The sequence below is a fragment of the Spinacia oleracea genome, chromosome 2 (assembly GCF_020520425.1).
Source record: "Spinacia oleracea cultivar Varoflay chromosome 2, BTI_SOV_V1, whole genome shotgun sequence".
Lineage (NCBI taxonomy): Eukaryota > Viridiplantae > Streptophyta > Magnoliopsida > Caryophyllales > Amaranthaceae > Spinacia > Spinacia oleracea.
Window position 1 is genome coordinate 880,418 of NC_079488.1, and position 16,540 is coordinate 896,957.

At 38.1% G+C, this 16,540-nt stretch overlaps 1 protein-coding gene across 2 annotated transcripts; it reads right to left on the reverse strand.

Annotated features, from left to right (window-relative positions):
• Positions 1 to 4,478: 4,478 nt before the first annotated feature.
• LOC130466730 (uncharacterized) lies at positions 4,479 to 6,246 on the reverse strand. 2 transcript variants are annotated; one of them, XM_056835346.1, is made up of 3 exons: positions 5,675 to 6,246; positions 4,864 to 4,939; positions 4,479 to 4,713 (listed from the first exon to the last, which is right to left on the reverse strand). In XM_056835346.1, the coding sequence occupies exons 1-3, from the start codon at positions 6,008 to 6,010 to the stop codon at positions 4,589 to 4,591; spliced, it is 537 nt and encodes a 178-aa protein (XP_056691324.1). In that variant the 5' UTR covers positions 6,011 to 6,246; the 3' UTR covers positions 4,479 to 4,588. The 2 variants fall into 2 exon arrangements, with proteins under 2 accessions (XP_056691324.1, XP_056691325.1); XM_056835347.1 differs by having other exon boundaries at positions 4,479 to 4,710; positions 5,675 to 6,235.
• Positions 6,247 to 16,540: the final 10,294 nt, after the last annotated feature.

Consider the following 16,540-nt stretch of genomic DNA (forward strand, 5'->3'; position numbering starts at 1 on the left):
TAACACGTAGCGTCCATTGCTTTGTGCGTGCAAGTTATATGAGCGAGTCGCATAAAAATTAAAAATTTATATTCAAAATTAATGACAAATTAATAAATAATATTAATTTCATAATTTTAGGGCGAAAAATCGAAAATTCATTATTTAATTGATTTCCGATTAACATGGATTCAAGTCTAGGTCATAAAAATTAAAATTTAACATAAATTTACAATTTTTATGGTGGTTTTTAATCATAGGTATCTAATTAAATTATAACTAATTATGAAAATCAAATTAATTCTAAATTATTCCAATTTTCAACAAATTAATCATAATTACAAATTAGATTGCATAATTAACAAGGCTAGGCATTCAAACTTGTTAAACATATACTGTAGGTCAATCAAAAATTCAAGATTTATCAACAAGAATCGCAAATATTTAATTTAACATCTTAAATTTACGAAATTTTGCATTCGAAAAACTAAAACCTCCGAAAAGTCATAGTTAGGCTTCGAATTTGAGAATTCTGGGTTTGGCCGAAAAATATTATTTTTGTCAAAATTTTAGAATGCCTTTTACATGCGGAATTGACACAAAAATCACTCGATTTGGATGAGTAACGAAGAAACTGCCGAAAAACTGCGTACGTATAATTAAATAAACGCAATTTGCAATTAATTAACAATTACGAAAATTAATCACCCCTTTTAATTCTTGCAAATTTGTAATATTTAACCATGTTCATGCAATTTAGATTATGAAAATAATAAGAGGCTCGTGATACCACTGTTAGGTTATGATACATATGACAATTCATAAATCATGCGGAAAAACCATAAAGCCAGGAAAGCATATTATTTACACATAATCATTTAGCATAGAATAGATGCATACATGTTGTAGCGTGCCTTCCCTAGCTGCGCCCGAACCGAACAAGAACAAGTCTTTAGGACTCCAAATGTGTCTCTCCGTAGATAGTCCACAGTACGTCCGGATCCGCCTCAAGTTAGACCAACTAGAATCGCCCTTAAGGTTACTAGGAATTTCGGCTAGTGTTTGCAAGTGTATGGTTAATTTTATTTCAAAAACTTACCCATTGAATACTTCAATCGTCCTGCAAATAATGACCCTAGGCCCTTATTTATAGAGGTATAGAAAAAGAACTGGAATCCTATTAGGATACTAATTAGTTAAACTAGAATCCTAGTAGGACTCTAATTAATTAATATTTATCCTTTTAGGATTAGGAATTTAATCATCAAACAAATCCTATACAATTTAGGTTTCGTATGTGAACACAAACTCTACACGAGCATGACCTACGAGCGTGCAGGCCATGCCCGCGCACAGCCCACACGGCTGCTCGGCCCACGCGAGCCGCAAGCCCACGCGAGCAGTAGCACAGCTCGCAGCCCATTGCTGCGCGCGCTGTGCGCGCTGCCACGGCCTGCTGGGCCTGGCCTTGCGCTGGGCCTGGCGTGGCCTTGGCTGTTTGTGTGGCGCGCTTGGCTTGCTGGGCGATGGCCTGGCTTCGTGCTGGGCCTTCGTCCGGCATGCCTCGTCCGATGCTTATTCGTACGATACGCTTCCGATTAAATTCCCGGTTCCGGAATTCATTTCCGATACGAACAATATTTAATATTTCCGATTCCGGAATCAATTTCCGTTTCGAACAAATATTTAATATTTCCGTTTCTGGAACTATTTTCCGATTCCGATAATATTTCCGATTCTGACAATATTTCCGTTTCCGGCAATATTTCCGATTCCGGCAATATTTCCATTTCCGATAATATTTTCCGACATGTACCATGTTTCCGTTTCCGGCAACATCTACGACTTGGATAATATTTATATTTCCGATACAATCCATATTTCTGTTTCCGGCAATATCATCGTTTCCGGAGTATTCATTTCTTGCCTGTGACGATCTCAGCTCCCACTGAAACCAAGATCCGTCGATTTCGAATATCCATAGATGGAGTATTTAATGCCATTAAATACTTGATCCGTTTACGTACTATTTGTGTGACCCTACGGGTTCAGTCAAGAGTAAGCTGTGGATTAATATCATTAATTCCACTTGAACTGAAGCGGCCTCTAGCTAGGCATTCAGCTCACTTGATCTCACTGAATTATTAACTTGTTAATTAATACTGAACCGCACTTATTAGACTTAACATAGAATGCATACTTGGACCAAGGGCATTATTTCCTTCAAATGGTTGGCGGTTCAATACCGGAGTTCGGGCTGGTGGCCCGAAAACCCAATTCCGTCTCCCTGAATTCTGTCTTGGCCCCACTGCAATCGGGGAATTCGGACTCCTCCCCAAATTGCGATCCTGGTTCCTCACTGGTACTGAGTATGGTGGACCTCGGTAGTTGAGAGTGTTTAGAGTTGTCAAGCTGCTTCGTAATTCCTCCAACGTCGCTGGCTGTCCTCTCCTCGTCGTGCTTGTCGACATCGGCGATGAAGGAAATAAATTCATTGTTGGAGGTGGTCTTTGCTCCCACGGATCCTCCGGTAACCTCGCTTGAATATTGACTGGAATCCTGCCGTAATCCTTTCTTTTCCTGAGCTCCGGGATTCTCCTCTGATAGGTGGTTATCATTGGTATTGAAATCTCCATGCATGTTGATTTCCCCTGCTGATCGGGCTCCATGGATAGTTAACAGAGAAGAAGAAGAAGAGGTTTGATGTTTTTTGTTTTTTGAAGAGAGAGAGTGAGAAGAAGAAGAAAGTTGTGTTTTTGAAGCTTCTGGGTTCTTTGTACTATTTAAAGTGAATTTGGTGGGGGAAGGAGAAAGGTTTAAAGAGGCATTGGCCAATGCAGCATCGCCCAACTGCTTCGAGCCCTGAGCCACGTGTTGGAACTCGTTGTTTCCTTCATTGCTCTTGCTTGTTATAGTGGAAAATAAATTTTCCTCATTATTCAAGATCAGAAACTTGTTAGTGGCCAAATGCAAATGCTTCGCTGATTGGGTAGAAGAGGGAGATGGTGAGTCACCTGCATTTTTTGAGGAGCTTCCAGTATTTATTGTAGAGTTAGCATGCAAATTATTTGAATTCTTCCCATACTCATTTATTCTCGAGTTATTTAATTGATACCCACTAGATTTTCTTTTAATGTTATCCTGTCTTTGAGTATTTGATCTCCTATTTGTAACCAAGGTTCAAGGGCCATATTCCTGACTAGAATTTAGAATTTGTTGTTCCACCCCTAGAGGATAGGCTGGGTCGATATTATTTCCACCGATATTAGTATGAACTCTGTCATTAATGTTATGGTCGTTCATATTTAAATTAACCTCTCGATCCCCTTGACTCAAATGTTTTTTACTTAAACAATTTTGCTTAACGTGGCCAATTCGTCCACACTCAAAACACAAGGTATCAAGATTCTCATAAACTATATTCTGCCAATCTCCTCCTATCCAAACCCTAGTAATTAAAGGCTTATCCAAATTTATCTCGATACACACCCGAGCAAACCTAGCTCTCGTTAATTTGTCTGTAGCATAATCTACTCGAATTGGTCTTCCCGCTAATCTTGCAATACAAAATAAGGCTTCCTTATCGTAATATTCCACTGGTAGTTCAGAAAATCTAGCCCAAACCATAATTTTATCAAATTCATTCAATGAAGGTCTGAAATTAGGTTTCCAAGTAGTTAACATAAGGTAGTGATCTAGAATAAATCAAGGTCCCCCAAATAAGGCTTTTTCATAATCCTCTTTCGTTGAAAATCGAAAATAAAAGACTCCTTTACCCACATCAATAATTTCTAAAGAATCCTTAATTCTCCACATAGCCCGAACTCGTGCATCCATATACGTTGATCTAACCGTTAGTGCTAAACACTTTCCCATTAACGTGTATTTCCATGGATTTCTTAATCTAGATAAAGTTTCTTTGTCAAATTGAACAACTAAATTACCTTCTGGTGCTATGTCTTCAAGATCTTCAGTCCAATCTTTTAATATGGTTACAATTTCTTTCGCCTCTTCAAACCATTGCGTGGATTTCCTAACTGCCTCCCTGAATGAAATTGGCGGTTTTGTTGTCCTCGATACATCATGATCGGGAGCTACTTTACTTGCAAAATTATTTTCCTTCATGATTCCTTCTATCGGAGTCATCACTTCGTCCTTATGATCACCATAGTCTCCATGATGATGTTGATCTTGAGCTCCATGCAGATCGTTTGAATTAGGAGACGGTGTCTCCTCCTCCATATGGATCTAGGTTTTGTGTAGACTACAATTCAAACTTGTTCTCTTTTCTCTCTAAGACTTTCAAACAAACAAACAAATATAAATAGAATAATGATTGGAGTTGATGCTTGAAAACTTCTCTTCTTAATTTAAAGCTTAAGTCTTGAAATTTCTATTTGTTCATATATTATTGCTATTACTGCTTTTATTTTATTTTATTTTATTTTTGAGGCCGGGGTGCTATTACTGCTTTATTACTTTGATTTGGACTAGTGATATGATAAATTTGAATTTAATTCGAATTTCCAACAACAGTAAAAGAAGTATGCAGGAATAAACTTAAATTAGAACATTAAAAAAAAAAACTAAAAAAAATGAAAAAAGATATTCAGGATGTCCAGAACTCGGCCCTCTTAATCTTGGAGATGCTTTGAAGGAGTCCTGATGGTGAAACATGGCCCCTAACTGTAACCCTCTTGGTTTCCAAGTCTATGGTGAAGGATGTTACCCCTGCTACAATCAGTCAATCAACAACATTAATTATTTAATTTGTTACGGTCCTTATTATAATATAAAATATATAATACAATGTTTAAATTCTAGCTATGCATATAAATAAATAAATAAATAAATATACATATTGATATACTCCGTATAACGTACCTTCCATTGTTGATAAATGTTTCTTGACTTTAGCGGCACATCCTTGGCAATGGAGAGAGACTCTTAGGACCACTACCTGTGTCCAAAATGCATCAATTCATTCACAGTAAATAGTACTCCGTAATATGTTTATTAACAAAACACGTTAAAACTTTAACTAATTCGGCTCTATTACTCCATCGTACGGAGTACGGAGTACGGAGTACTACATCCATCGAGTCTCGAATTTAATTTAGATTTACCAGAAATAAAGAAAAATGAGTGTCATGTCATGTCATCAAGGACTAGAGTAAATGAGCAATGAGCAATGAGCAATGAGCAATGAGCTTCATTCGCAATGGTTATTCAATTCTTATATACGGATTACGGAGTACTTCATAGTTTCCTAAAGCATGGTGATGTACGTAAGTATGAACAAGCTCATTTGACACCCATTTTATCATACACAGGACTTACAATTAGAGTATGTTTTAGAACTTAATTGTAGGTGTTATAGTTTCATTAAAAAATATTGTATTTGAGATTAATTAATTAAGGTACAAATTATATTGGTTTGGGTTGATTTTGTTCATGCTAGCTTTTCCTAAATTAGGTAATTATCACAAAAATTCAAAAGTCGTACAACATTATGTACGTCTAATGTTTTTTTTTAAAAAAAAAAAATGTATTATCACACAATATAATACAGAAAAATGTGAATAATTAATAATTTTGCTAGGAGTATAAAATAAAAGAAAATATAAAATTCTCATTAATTAATTTATTTGTGCAGGCCGGTGTTTATTGAATAAAAGAAGGCCGGTAATATTACCTGAAAAAGAAGAGGTGAAGTGGAGGAATTGATTTGCAAAGACTTGGTTTTAATCGGAAGTTGATAAGCATGAGCATGAGCATGAGCATGAGCATGAGCATGAGCATGAGCATGAGCATGAGCATGAGCTTTAAGATTACGATTATGATTAAATCCATCTCTCCTTTTTAATAACAACAACCTTTTTTCTTCTGATGATTCAACAACCCTAGAATACTTAACATTCTTCATTCTCCCATGCTCATGCTGCTGATGCTTACGTGGCACGATGACATCATCCGGCATACACCCGAAAGCCATAGACGCCGGCGATTGGCACATAAACCCTCTCCTCATCGGAACCTTATTTTTATTAATATTAGGATTTTAATTATGTTAGCTACTCTTTATATATATATATATAATATATTATGGAGTTTTCTTTCTTTTTCACCTATATAAGCTTCTTCTATATACATGCATGCATTATGCATATACTATTATACTCCACTCTCCACATGGTGTTTTAATGACTTAGCTAACTGTTTTTATACAGTAGTACCTGCCATAGTGCATTAGTGCCTTGTTTGGGTGAGAGAGATATAGCAGTTTAGTCATTTTCAAAGGGTTAAATTAATTAATACATACTGCATCTTACAATGTAAATGTAATTAATTTTCCTTATCAGAAACAAACAATTCAATTCCTTAGGGCTTAAAATTAAAAGGGTAATTAATATAGTTTCCTAAATTGTAAAATCAAACAAATTTCAAATACAAATACTTCACTACAACAGTTTTTGTTAATGGTCATTGTCTTTTCTGATCTGCAACCCAATTTATAAATACTCCAGTAGGGTCTCTGTACATCTGTGTAATTAATTTGCTATTCCATAATTCCATTCCAAGTAGAGGAATTAATAGATCAAACCCATTAGGAGAAGCTAGCTTGGAACTATTACTATTCCCATCCACCTTCTGGACTAATCACATGCATGCTCAATGTACTTTCTAGATCATGCACTTACATTTACTTTTATACATAGTACTCACTCCGTAATTAATTAATTAATTAAAATGCTGATCAGCTCTTTAATTTGTTCTGTTCGTTGCACATGTTTGTTTCAATTACGCAATCTCCTTCTCCATCCGAAATAATTAATTGTCATGTTGATCGTGTAATACGAAGTTCACAGTAATGTGATAAATAAATTCGAACATAGGTTATTTGTACATATATATTGACTTGTTGGTTGGGATGGTATATTTGTGTGTACAAATTAATTAATATTGAAACTTGAAATAAGCAAGAGCAAGGTGCCAAGGTGTTGTGATTTCAATTATAAAATTAATTTATGATAAATGATCTGGGCTGCCTGGTACAATTGTATGTGGGCCGTATGATCTTATGTTATTTGGGTTGGCCCGGGTATATATATCAATATATGGATAGTTCTGATTTTGTCAATAGCTGGAAATTACTCAATGGGCCCTGGGGGAATGGTTGTGTAGATATTACTCCGTAATTAATTGTTTTTACAAAATCTTAAGAAACATAACTAAGCTAGTGATCGAACAAATCAAATCATAGCTTATCCTATTTGAAGAAAATGGCGCCTCCTATGGTGAAATTCAAGATGGAGTTTCCAATCCATTTTCAAGACGGAGTTTGAAGTTGAAGCTTCAAGATGAAGTCGGGCCATACTAGATCACATTTATCTTATGAATGCTTTAAGTTATTTATTGCTTTAAATATGTCTTAATTATGCATGAGATTGTGGCTTGATTATGTTGCGTGATTAAGGATTTTAGTTCACTCAAAGTCTAACCAACATAGTAAGAGCCTTAAGTTCCAAACTTTAAAAATTGAGTTAAAAGGTGCCATGCCAAAATAACACTTACTTGGATAACCTTTACATCAATCTTAGTAATAGTTTTCCGCCTAAGCGAGGTGTTACTTATTGATCCTAAAGGGGTAAGGTACACAAATAATTGTGAGTACATGTTAGTTTTGGTAAAACTCAACGATATAAGTAAGGAGTCCTTTTATGTCGTGGCAAATGAGATAGGTTTACCAAATAAGTTCTTAGACGTACCTATCAACCAAGAGTAGTTTCTAGACTATTAGCAAAGGCTTTGCTTACCTAAAATATTTTAGAATTGAGTCTAAATACATAATGTGCTTAATTCTTCAATGATTTAAGGATCTTGGAATCATTTTATTCACACCTGCCGGAACACATAACTTGAATAAAATGCTTAATAAATGATAAATTATGCATGTATGCTAGAATTTAAGTTTATTAAGAGAAAATGTGAATGGTTATTTATTTGTTTATTCTTTTTCAATTGTAGTTTTAACTATGGCAAACAACAATTCATTCAGCATCCGATCAATTCTCGAAAAGGAGAAGTTGAACGGGAAAACTTCCTTGACTGGCAAAGGAACTTGCAAATAGTTCTTATGTAGGAAGAAAAGGAGTATGTCCTGGAAGAGGCGATGCCCGAAGCCGCAGGCGACGGGGTCACTCAGGCAGCCCTCAATCGTTGGATTGATGCCAACAAGGATGTAAAGTGTCTAATGCTTGCAACCATGAGTGCAGATCTACAGAAAACGTTCATCAACTCAGATGCTTTCACGATCATCAGTGAGTTAAAGAACATGTTCCAAGATCCGGCTCGAGTCGAAAGATTCGAGACTCATAGGCAAATTCTTGAGACCAAGCTTAAGAAAGGCGAACCAGTAAGTCCACATGTTCACAAAATGATTGGACTCATTGAGAATATGAGTCGGCTGGATCAACAATTTTCTCAGGAAATGGCTATAGACACCATCCTCCATTCTCTTCATAGCGGGTATGATCAGTTCTAGCTGAACTACAGTATGAATAGTCTGGACAAAACGCTCACAGAGCTTCACGGTATGCTGAAGACCGCTGAAAAGACGCTCAAAAGTGATAAGCAAGATGTGCTTATGGTGCGTGGGGGCAAGTTCAAGAAATCTGGTAAGAAGAGGATTGCTAAGAAAGGTGGCAAGAGGACCAGCCCGACTAAGCAATCTGGCGGCACCAAGTCTGAAAAGAAGAAGGTGAGCCAACCCACTTCTGAATCTGAATGCTTCTACTGCAAGAAGAAGGGGCATTGGAAGAGAGATTGCTTGAAGCTTAAGGAAGATCAGAAGAACGGAACAGTCGTTCCATCTTCAGCTATTTTCGTTATAGACTGTATACTTGATAATTCAACTTCTTGGGTATTAGATACAGGTTGTGGCTCACACTTATGTTCCAATTCGCAGGGACTAAGAAGAAGTAGAAGGTTAAGCAAGGGTGAAGTCGACCTACGAGTGGGAAATGGAGCACGGATTGCTGCATTAGCTGTAGGAACTTGTTATTTGTCGTTGCCCTCTGGGCTAGTTTTGGAACTGGAAGTATGTTTCCATGTTCCAAGTCTTACTAAAAGCATCATTTTTGTTTCTTGCTTAGATGCTAAGTGATTTTCCTTTTTAATAAAAGACAATAGTTGCTCGTTTTATTTTAAAGAGATGTTTTATGGATCTTCTAGATTAGTCAATGGACTTTATTTATTAGATCACGACAAACAAGTTTATAACATAAATACCAAAAAGGCCAAAAAGAATGATTCAAATCTCATCTATCTGTGGCATTGTCGATTAGGCCATATAAACATAAAGCGCATAGAAAGACTTCAAAAGGAAGGAATTCTAGAACCATTTGACTTAGAGAATTATGGTAAGTGAGAATCATGTTTACTTGGCAAAATGACAAAGCAACCTTTCTCTAAAGTTGGAGAAAGAGCAACTGAACTATTGGGTTTAATCCATACAGATGTATTTGGACCAATGAGTGCAAATGCTAGAGGTGGTTTCAGCTACTTTATCACTTTCACTGATGACATCGGTAGATATGGTTATGTCTACCTAATGAAGCATAAGTCTGAATCCTTTTACAAATTCAAGGAATTTCAGAGTGAAGTAGAGAATCAATTAGGCAAGAAGATTAATTAAGGCACTGCGGTCTGATAGAGGCGGTGAATATCTGAGCTATGAATTTGATGACCATCTGAAAGAATGTGGAATTCTATCAGGATTGACTCCTCCTGGAACACCTCAATGGAACGGTGTGTCAGAACGGAGGAATAGAACCTTGCTAGACATGGTTAGATCAATGATGGGTCAGGCCGAACTTCCAATAGAATTTTGGGGACATGCACTAAACACAGCTGCACTCACTATAAATAGATCTCCGTCTAAAGCTGTTGAAAATACTTCATATGAGTTATGGTTTGGAAAGCCTCCAAAAGTGTCTTTTCTTAAGATTTGGGGTTGTGAAGTATACGTCAAACGATTAATTTCAGACAAACTTCAACCAAAATATGACAAATGTATCTTTGTGGGCTATCCAAAGGAAACAAAGGGGTATTACTTCTACAATACATATGAGAACAAGGTGTTTGTTGCTCAAGATGGTATCTTTTTGGAAAGAGATCACATTTCCAAAATGACAAGTGGGAGAAAAGTAGACCTCGAAGAAATTCGAGTCGAACAACAAACTCTAGAGAATGCTCAAGATGACATTCAGGATGAAACTCAGAGATCTTTAGAAGTATCTGGTGAGAATCAAGGACCATCTAGAAATGTAACCCCGCGTAGATCGCAGAGATATAGATCTCAACCGAAAAGGTACTTAGGTATTTTGACGAACGAGAGCTATGAAGTTCTATTACTTGAAGGTGATGAACCTGCGATTTACAAACAAGCTATGACGAGCCCTAGCTCCAAGCAATGGCAAGGAGCCATGCAATCTGAATTAGACTCCATGTCTGAAAACCAAGTTTGGGATTTGGTCGATTTGCCAGATGGCTACCAAGCCATAGGAAGCAAATGGGTTTTCAAACTGAAAAAGGACAAGGATGGGAAACTGGAAGTTTCCAAAGCTAGATTGGTTGCAAAAGGTTACAGGCAAGTCCACGGTGTGGATTACGATGAAACCTTTTCACCAGTTGCAATGCTAAAGTCTATTCGGATAATGTTAGCAATCGCTGCATATTACTGTTATGTTATGATACATATGACAATACATAAATCATGCGGAAACAACCATTAAGCCAGGAATACATATTATTTACACATAATCATATAGCATAATTTAGATGCATACTCTTTGTTGCGTGCCTTCCCTAGCTGCGCCCGAACCGAACAAGAACAAGTCTTTAGGACTCCAAGTGTCGTTCCTCCGTAGATAGTCCACAGCACGTCCGGATCCGCCCTAAGATTGACCAACTAGAATCGCCCTTAAGGTACTAGAATTTTCGGCACTCTTAGGTAAGAAATATGGCTGAATTTTTCTCTCAAAACTCACTTTGAAAACTTGAATTAATCTCTGAAATAATGTGACCCTAGGCACGTATTTATAGAATTATGGAAAGGGAATTGGAATCCTAGTAGGATACGAATTAATTAAACTTAGAATCCTATAAGAACTCTAATTAATTAATTTATCCTTTTAGGAATAGGAATTTAATCATATACTAATTCTAATAGTTTTAGGAATCGTGCATGAGCACAAACTCACACACACACACGGCAGCCACGAGGGCCGCCCATGCGTGCGTGCGAGCAGCAGCCCACGCAGCGAGGCCCATGGCCTTAGGCGCGCGCTGGGCCTGCCTTGCGGTGGGCCTGGGCGCTGCCTTTGGCTGGGCGCGCGTTTGGCTTGCTGGGCGATGGCCCGACTTCGTGCTGGGCCTTCGTCCGGCAGGCATCGTCCGATGCTAATTCGTACGATACGCTTCCGATTAAATTCCCGGTTCCGGAATTCATTTCCGATACGAACAATATTTAATATTTCCGATTCCGGAATCAATTTCCGTTTCGAACAAATATTTAATATTTCCGTTTCCGGAATTATTTTCCGATTCCGATAATATTTCCGATTCTGACAATATTTCCGTTTCCAGCAATATTTCCGATTCTGGTAATATTTCCATTTCCGATAATATTTTCCGATACGTACCATGTTTCCGTTTCCGGCAACATCTACGACTTGGATAATATTTATATTTCCGATACGATCCATATTTCCGTTTCCGGCAATATCATCGTTTCCAGAGTATTCATTTCTTGCCTGTGACGATCTCAGCTCCCACTGAAACCAAGATCCGTCGATTCCGAATATCCATAGATGGAGTATCTAATGCCATTAAATACTTGATCCGTTTACGTACTATTTGTGTGACCCTACGGGTTCAGTCAAGAGTAAGCTGTGGATTAATATTATTAATTCCACTTGAACTGAAGCGGCCTCTAGCTAGGCATTCAGCTCACTTGATCTCACTGAATTATTAACTTGTTAATTAATACTGAACCGCATTTATTAGACTTAATATAGAATGCATACTTGGACCAAGGGCATTATTTCCTTCAGTCTCCCACTTGTCCTTAGGGACAAGTGTGCATTTCCTAATTCCTTTGTCGCTCGATGCTTGCTATTGAACATAAGGTAAGAGTTGTCATCCTTATTATGTCCAGAGGTGTTCCTCGGTTTCAGAGTTCAACTGATCAAATAAACAGATAATCATAGCCTATGATTCATCCGAGCACGGCCATGCATTTCACAGTTTCTAGCTCTCCGAGTGGCCTTGTACAACTTTTAAGCATCTCATCCCGATTTATGGGAGGACAATCCCAATCTTGCGATCTTGAGATTAGACTTCGTTTGATAGGTGATTACCTGAGCGTTGCCTTTATAGCCTCCTTTTACGGTGCGACGGTTGGTCAACGTCAAAGCAACCAGTTCTCAAACAAGTAATCTCAAATCACTCAGGTATTGAGGATTTAGTGTCTAATAATTTAATGAAATTTACTTATGACAGACTTTCATCTCTTACAGTAAAGTTTCATAGGTCTTGTCCGATACTAGTCTTCCCAAAGTAAGTATCTATGCAAATGATTATGACATTGCCATGTCCACATAGTTCAAGAAACAGAACTACTAGTCATCTTGCATTCTAGTCGTCTAACGTTTTCTATGCGTCCAATTTTATAGAAAACTCCGACTAGGGACCATTTTCAACCTTTGACATTCAAGTTCACTTGATAGACATTTCTTAGTCACAGGACTGGTCCTGACAGTCTATCTTGAATATATCGTCAAATTGAAGGGACTCATCATTTAATAAACCACAAATTAAATGGAAAAATGAATTCTTTTCATTTATTGTGAATGATTAACCAATAATGTTTTACAAAGATTTAAACTCTAAAACTTTAAAACATTAAATAGAGACATCAAAGCCATTCTCCAATATGCTTGATTCCCATAGCTGCAGTGTGCGAGTTGTGCTTCGCCTGCGGCAGAGGTTTAGTTAATGGATCTGATATGTTGTCATCAGTACCAATTTTGCTTATCTCGACTTCTTTTCTTTCAACGAACTCTCGTAGAAGGTGAAATCTACGAAGTACATGCTTGACTCTCTGGTGGTGTCTAGGCTCTTTTGCCTGTGCAATAGCTCCGTTATTGTCACAATACAGGGCTATTGGTCCTTTAATGGAGGGGACTACACCAAGTTCACCTATGAACTTCCTTAGCCATATAGCTTCTTTTGCTGCTTCATGTGCAGCAATGTACTCCGCTTCAGTTGTAGAATCCGCAATGGTGCTTTGCTTAGCACTTTTCCAGCTTACTGCTCCTCCGTTGAGGCAGAAGACAAACCCAGACTGTGATCTGAAATCATCTTTGTCGGTTTGGAAACTTGCGTCCGTATAGCCTTTAACAATTAATTCATCATCTCCACCATAGACCAGGAAGTCATCTTTGTGCCTTTTCAGGTACTTCAGAATGTTCTTGGCAGCAGTCCAATGCGCCTCTCCTGGGTCTGACTGGTATCTGCTCGTAGCACTGAGTGTGTACGCAACATCCGGGCGTGTACATATCATAGCATACATTATTGAACCAATCAATGATGCATATGGAATCCCATTCATTCGTCTACGCTCATCAAGTGTTTTTGGGCACTGAGTCTTGCTTAGAGTCATTCCATGAGACATGGGTAGGTAGCCTCGCTTGGAGTCCGCCATCTTGAACCTATCAAGCACCTTATTGATATAAGTGCTTTGACTAAGTCCAATCATCCTTTTAGATCTATCTCTGTAAATCTTGATGCCCAATATGTACTGTGCTTCTCCTAGATCCTTCATCGAAAAACATTTCCCAAGCCAAATCTTGACAGAATTCAACATAGGAATGTCATTTCCGATAAGTAATATGTCGTCGACATATAATACTAGGAAAGCAATTTTGCTCCCACTGACCTTCTTGTATACACAAGATTCGTCTGCGTTCTTGATGAAACCAAAGTCACTGACTGCTTCATCAAAACGTATATTCCAGCTCCTGGATGCCTGCTTCAATCCGTAGATTGACTTCTTTAGCTTGCATACCTTTTTAGCATTCTTTGGATCCTCAAAACCTTCAGGCTGTGTCATAAACACAGTTTCTGTTAAAACGCCGTTTAAGAAAGCAGTTTTGACATCCATCTGCCATATTTCGTAATCGTAATATGCAGCGATTGCTAACATTATCCGAATAGACTTTAGCATTGCAACTGGTGAAAAGGTTTCATCGTAGTCCACACCGTGGACTTGCCTGTAACCTTTTGCAACCAATCTAGCTTTGAAAACTTCAAGTTTCCCATCCTTGTCCTTTTTCAGTTTGAAAACCCATTTGCTTCCAATGGCTTGGTAGCCATCTGGCAAATCGACCAAATCCCATACTTGGTTTTCAGACATGGAGTCTAATTCAGATTGCATGGCTTCTTGCCATTGCTTGGAGCTAGGGCTCGTCATAGCTTGTTTGTAAGTCGCAGGTTCATCACTTTCAAGTAATAGAACGTCATAGCTCTCGTTCGTCAAAATACCTAAGTACCTTTCCGGTTGAGATCTATATCTTTGCGATCTACGCGGGGTAACATTTCTAGATTGACCATGATTCTCACCAGATTCTTCTAAAGATCTCTGAGTTTCATCCTGAATATCATCTTGAGCATTCTCTAGAGTTTTTTGTTCGACTCGAATTTCTTCGAGGTCTACTTTTCTCCCACTTGTCATTTTGGAAATGTGATCTTTCTCCAAAAAGACACCATCTCGAGCAACAAACACCTTGTTCTCAGATGTATTGTAGAAGTAATACCCCTTTGTTTCCTTTGGATAGCCCACAAGGATACATTTGTCAGATTTTGGATGAAGTTTGTCTGAAATTAATCGTTTGACGTATACTTCACATCCCCAAATCTTAAGAAAAGACACATTTGGAGGCTTTCCAAACCATAATTCGTATGGAGTCTTTTCGACAGCTTTAGACGGAGCTCTATTTATAGTGAGTGCAGCTGTATTTAGTGCATGTCCCCAAAATTCTAATGGAAGTTCGGCCTGACCCATCATTGACCTGACCATGTCTAGCAAGGTTCTGTTCCTCCGTTCCGACACACCGTTCCATTGTGGTGTTCCTGGAGGAGTCAATTCTGATAGAATTCCACATTCTTTCAGATGGTCATCAAATTCATAGCTCAGATATTCACCGCCTCTATCAGACCGGAGTGCCTTAATCTTCTTGCCTAATTGATTCTCTACTTCACTCTGAAATTCCTTGAATTTGTCAAAGGATTCAGACTTATGCTTCATTAGGTAGACATAACCATACCTACTGAAGTCATCAGTGAAAGTGATAAAGTAGCTGAAACCACCTCTAGCATTTGTACTCATTGGTCCACATACATCTGTATGGATTAAACCCAATAGTTCATTTGCTCTTTCTCCAACTTTAGAGAAAGGTTGCTTTGTCATTTTGCCAAGTAAACATGATTCGCATTTACCATAATCCTCTAAGTCAAATGGTTCTAGAATTCCTTCATTTTGAAGTCTTTCTAAGCGTTTCAAGTTTATATGCCCTAATCGACAATGCCACAGATAGGTGAGATCTGAATCATCCTTTTTGGCCTTTTTGGTATTTATGTCATAAACTTGTTTGTCGTGATCTAATAAATAAAGTCCATTGACTAATCTAGCAGATCCATAAAACATCTCTTTAAAATAAAACGAACAACTATTGTCTTTTATTAAAAAGGAAAATCCCTTAGCATCTAAGCAAGAAACTGAAATGATGTTTTTAGTAAGACTTGGAACATGGAAACATTCTTCCAGTTCCAAAACTAGTCCGGAGGGCAACGACAAATAGTAAGTTCCTACAGCTAATGCAGCAATCCGTGCTCCATTTCCCACTCGTAGGTCGACTTCACCCTTGCTTAACTTTCTACTTCTTCTTAGTCCCTGTGGATTGGAACATAAGTGTGAGCCACAACCTGTATCTAATACCCAAGAAGTTGAATTAGCAAGTATACAGTCTATAACGAAAATACCTGAAGATGGAACGACTGTTCCGTTCTTCTGATCTTCCTTTAGCTTCAAGCAATCTCTCTTCCAATGCCCCTTCTTCTTGCAGTAGAAGCATTCGGATTCAGAAGTGGGTTGACTGACCTTCCTCTTTACAGATTTGGCGCCAGTTTGTTTAGTTGGGCTGGCCTTGTTGCCACCTTTCTTAGCATTCCTCTTCTTTCCAGATTTCTTGAACTTGCCCCCACGCACCATAAGCACATCCTGCTTATCACTTTTGAGCGTCTTTTCAGCGGTCTTCAGCATACCGTGAAGCTCAGTGAGCGTTTTGTCCAGACTATTCATACTGTAGTTCAGTTTGAACTGATCATACCCTCTATGAAGAGAATGGAGGATGGTGTCTATAGCCATTTCCTGAGAAAACTGCTGATCCAGCCGACTCATATTCTCAATGAGTCCAATCATTTTGAGAACATGTGGACT

Excerpts from the sequence above, each read along its gene's own strand:
- LOC130466730 (XM_056835346.1), bottom strand. The coding sequence starts at position 6,010 with ATGAGGAGAGGGTTTATGTGCCAATCGCCGGCGTCTATGGCTTTCGGG. Across the intron at positions 4,940-5,674 it reads CTTCACCTCTTCTTTTTCAG|GTAGTGGTCCTAAGAGTCTC; the intron begins GTAATATTACCG and ends TTTTGGACACAG. Across the intron at positions 4,714-4,863 it reads ACATTTATCAACAATGGAAG|CAGGGGTAACATCCTTCACC; the intron begins GTACGTTATACG and ends GACTGATTGTAG.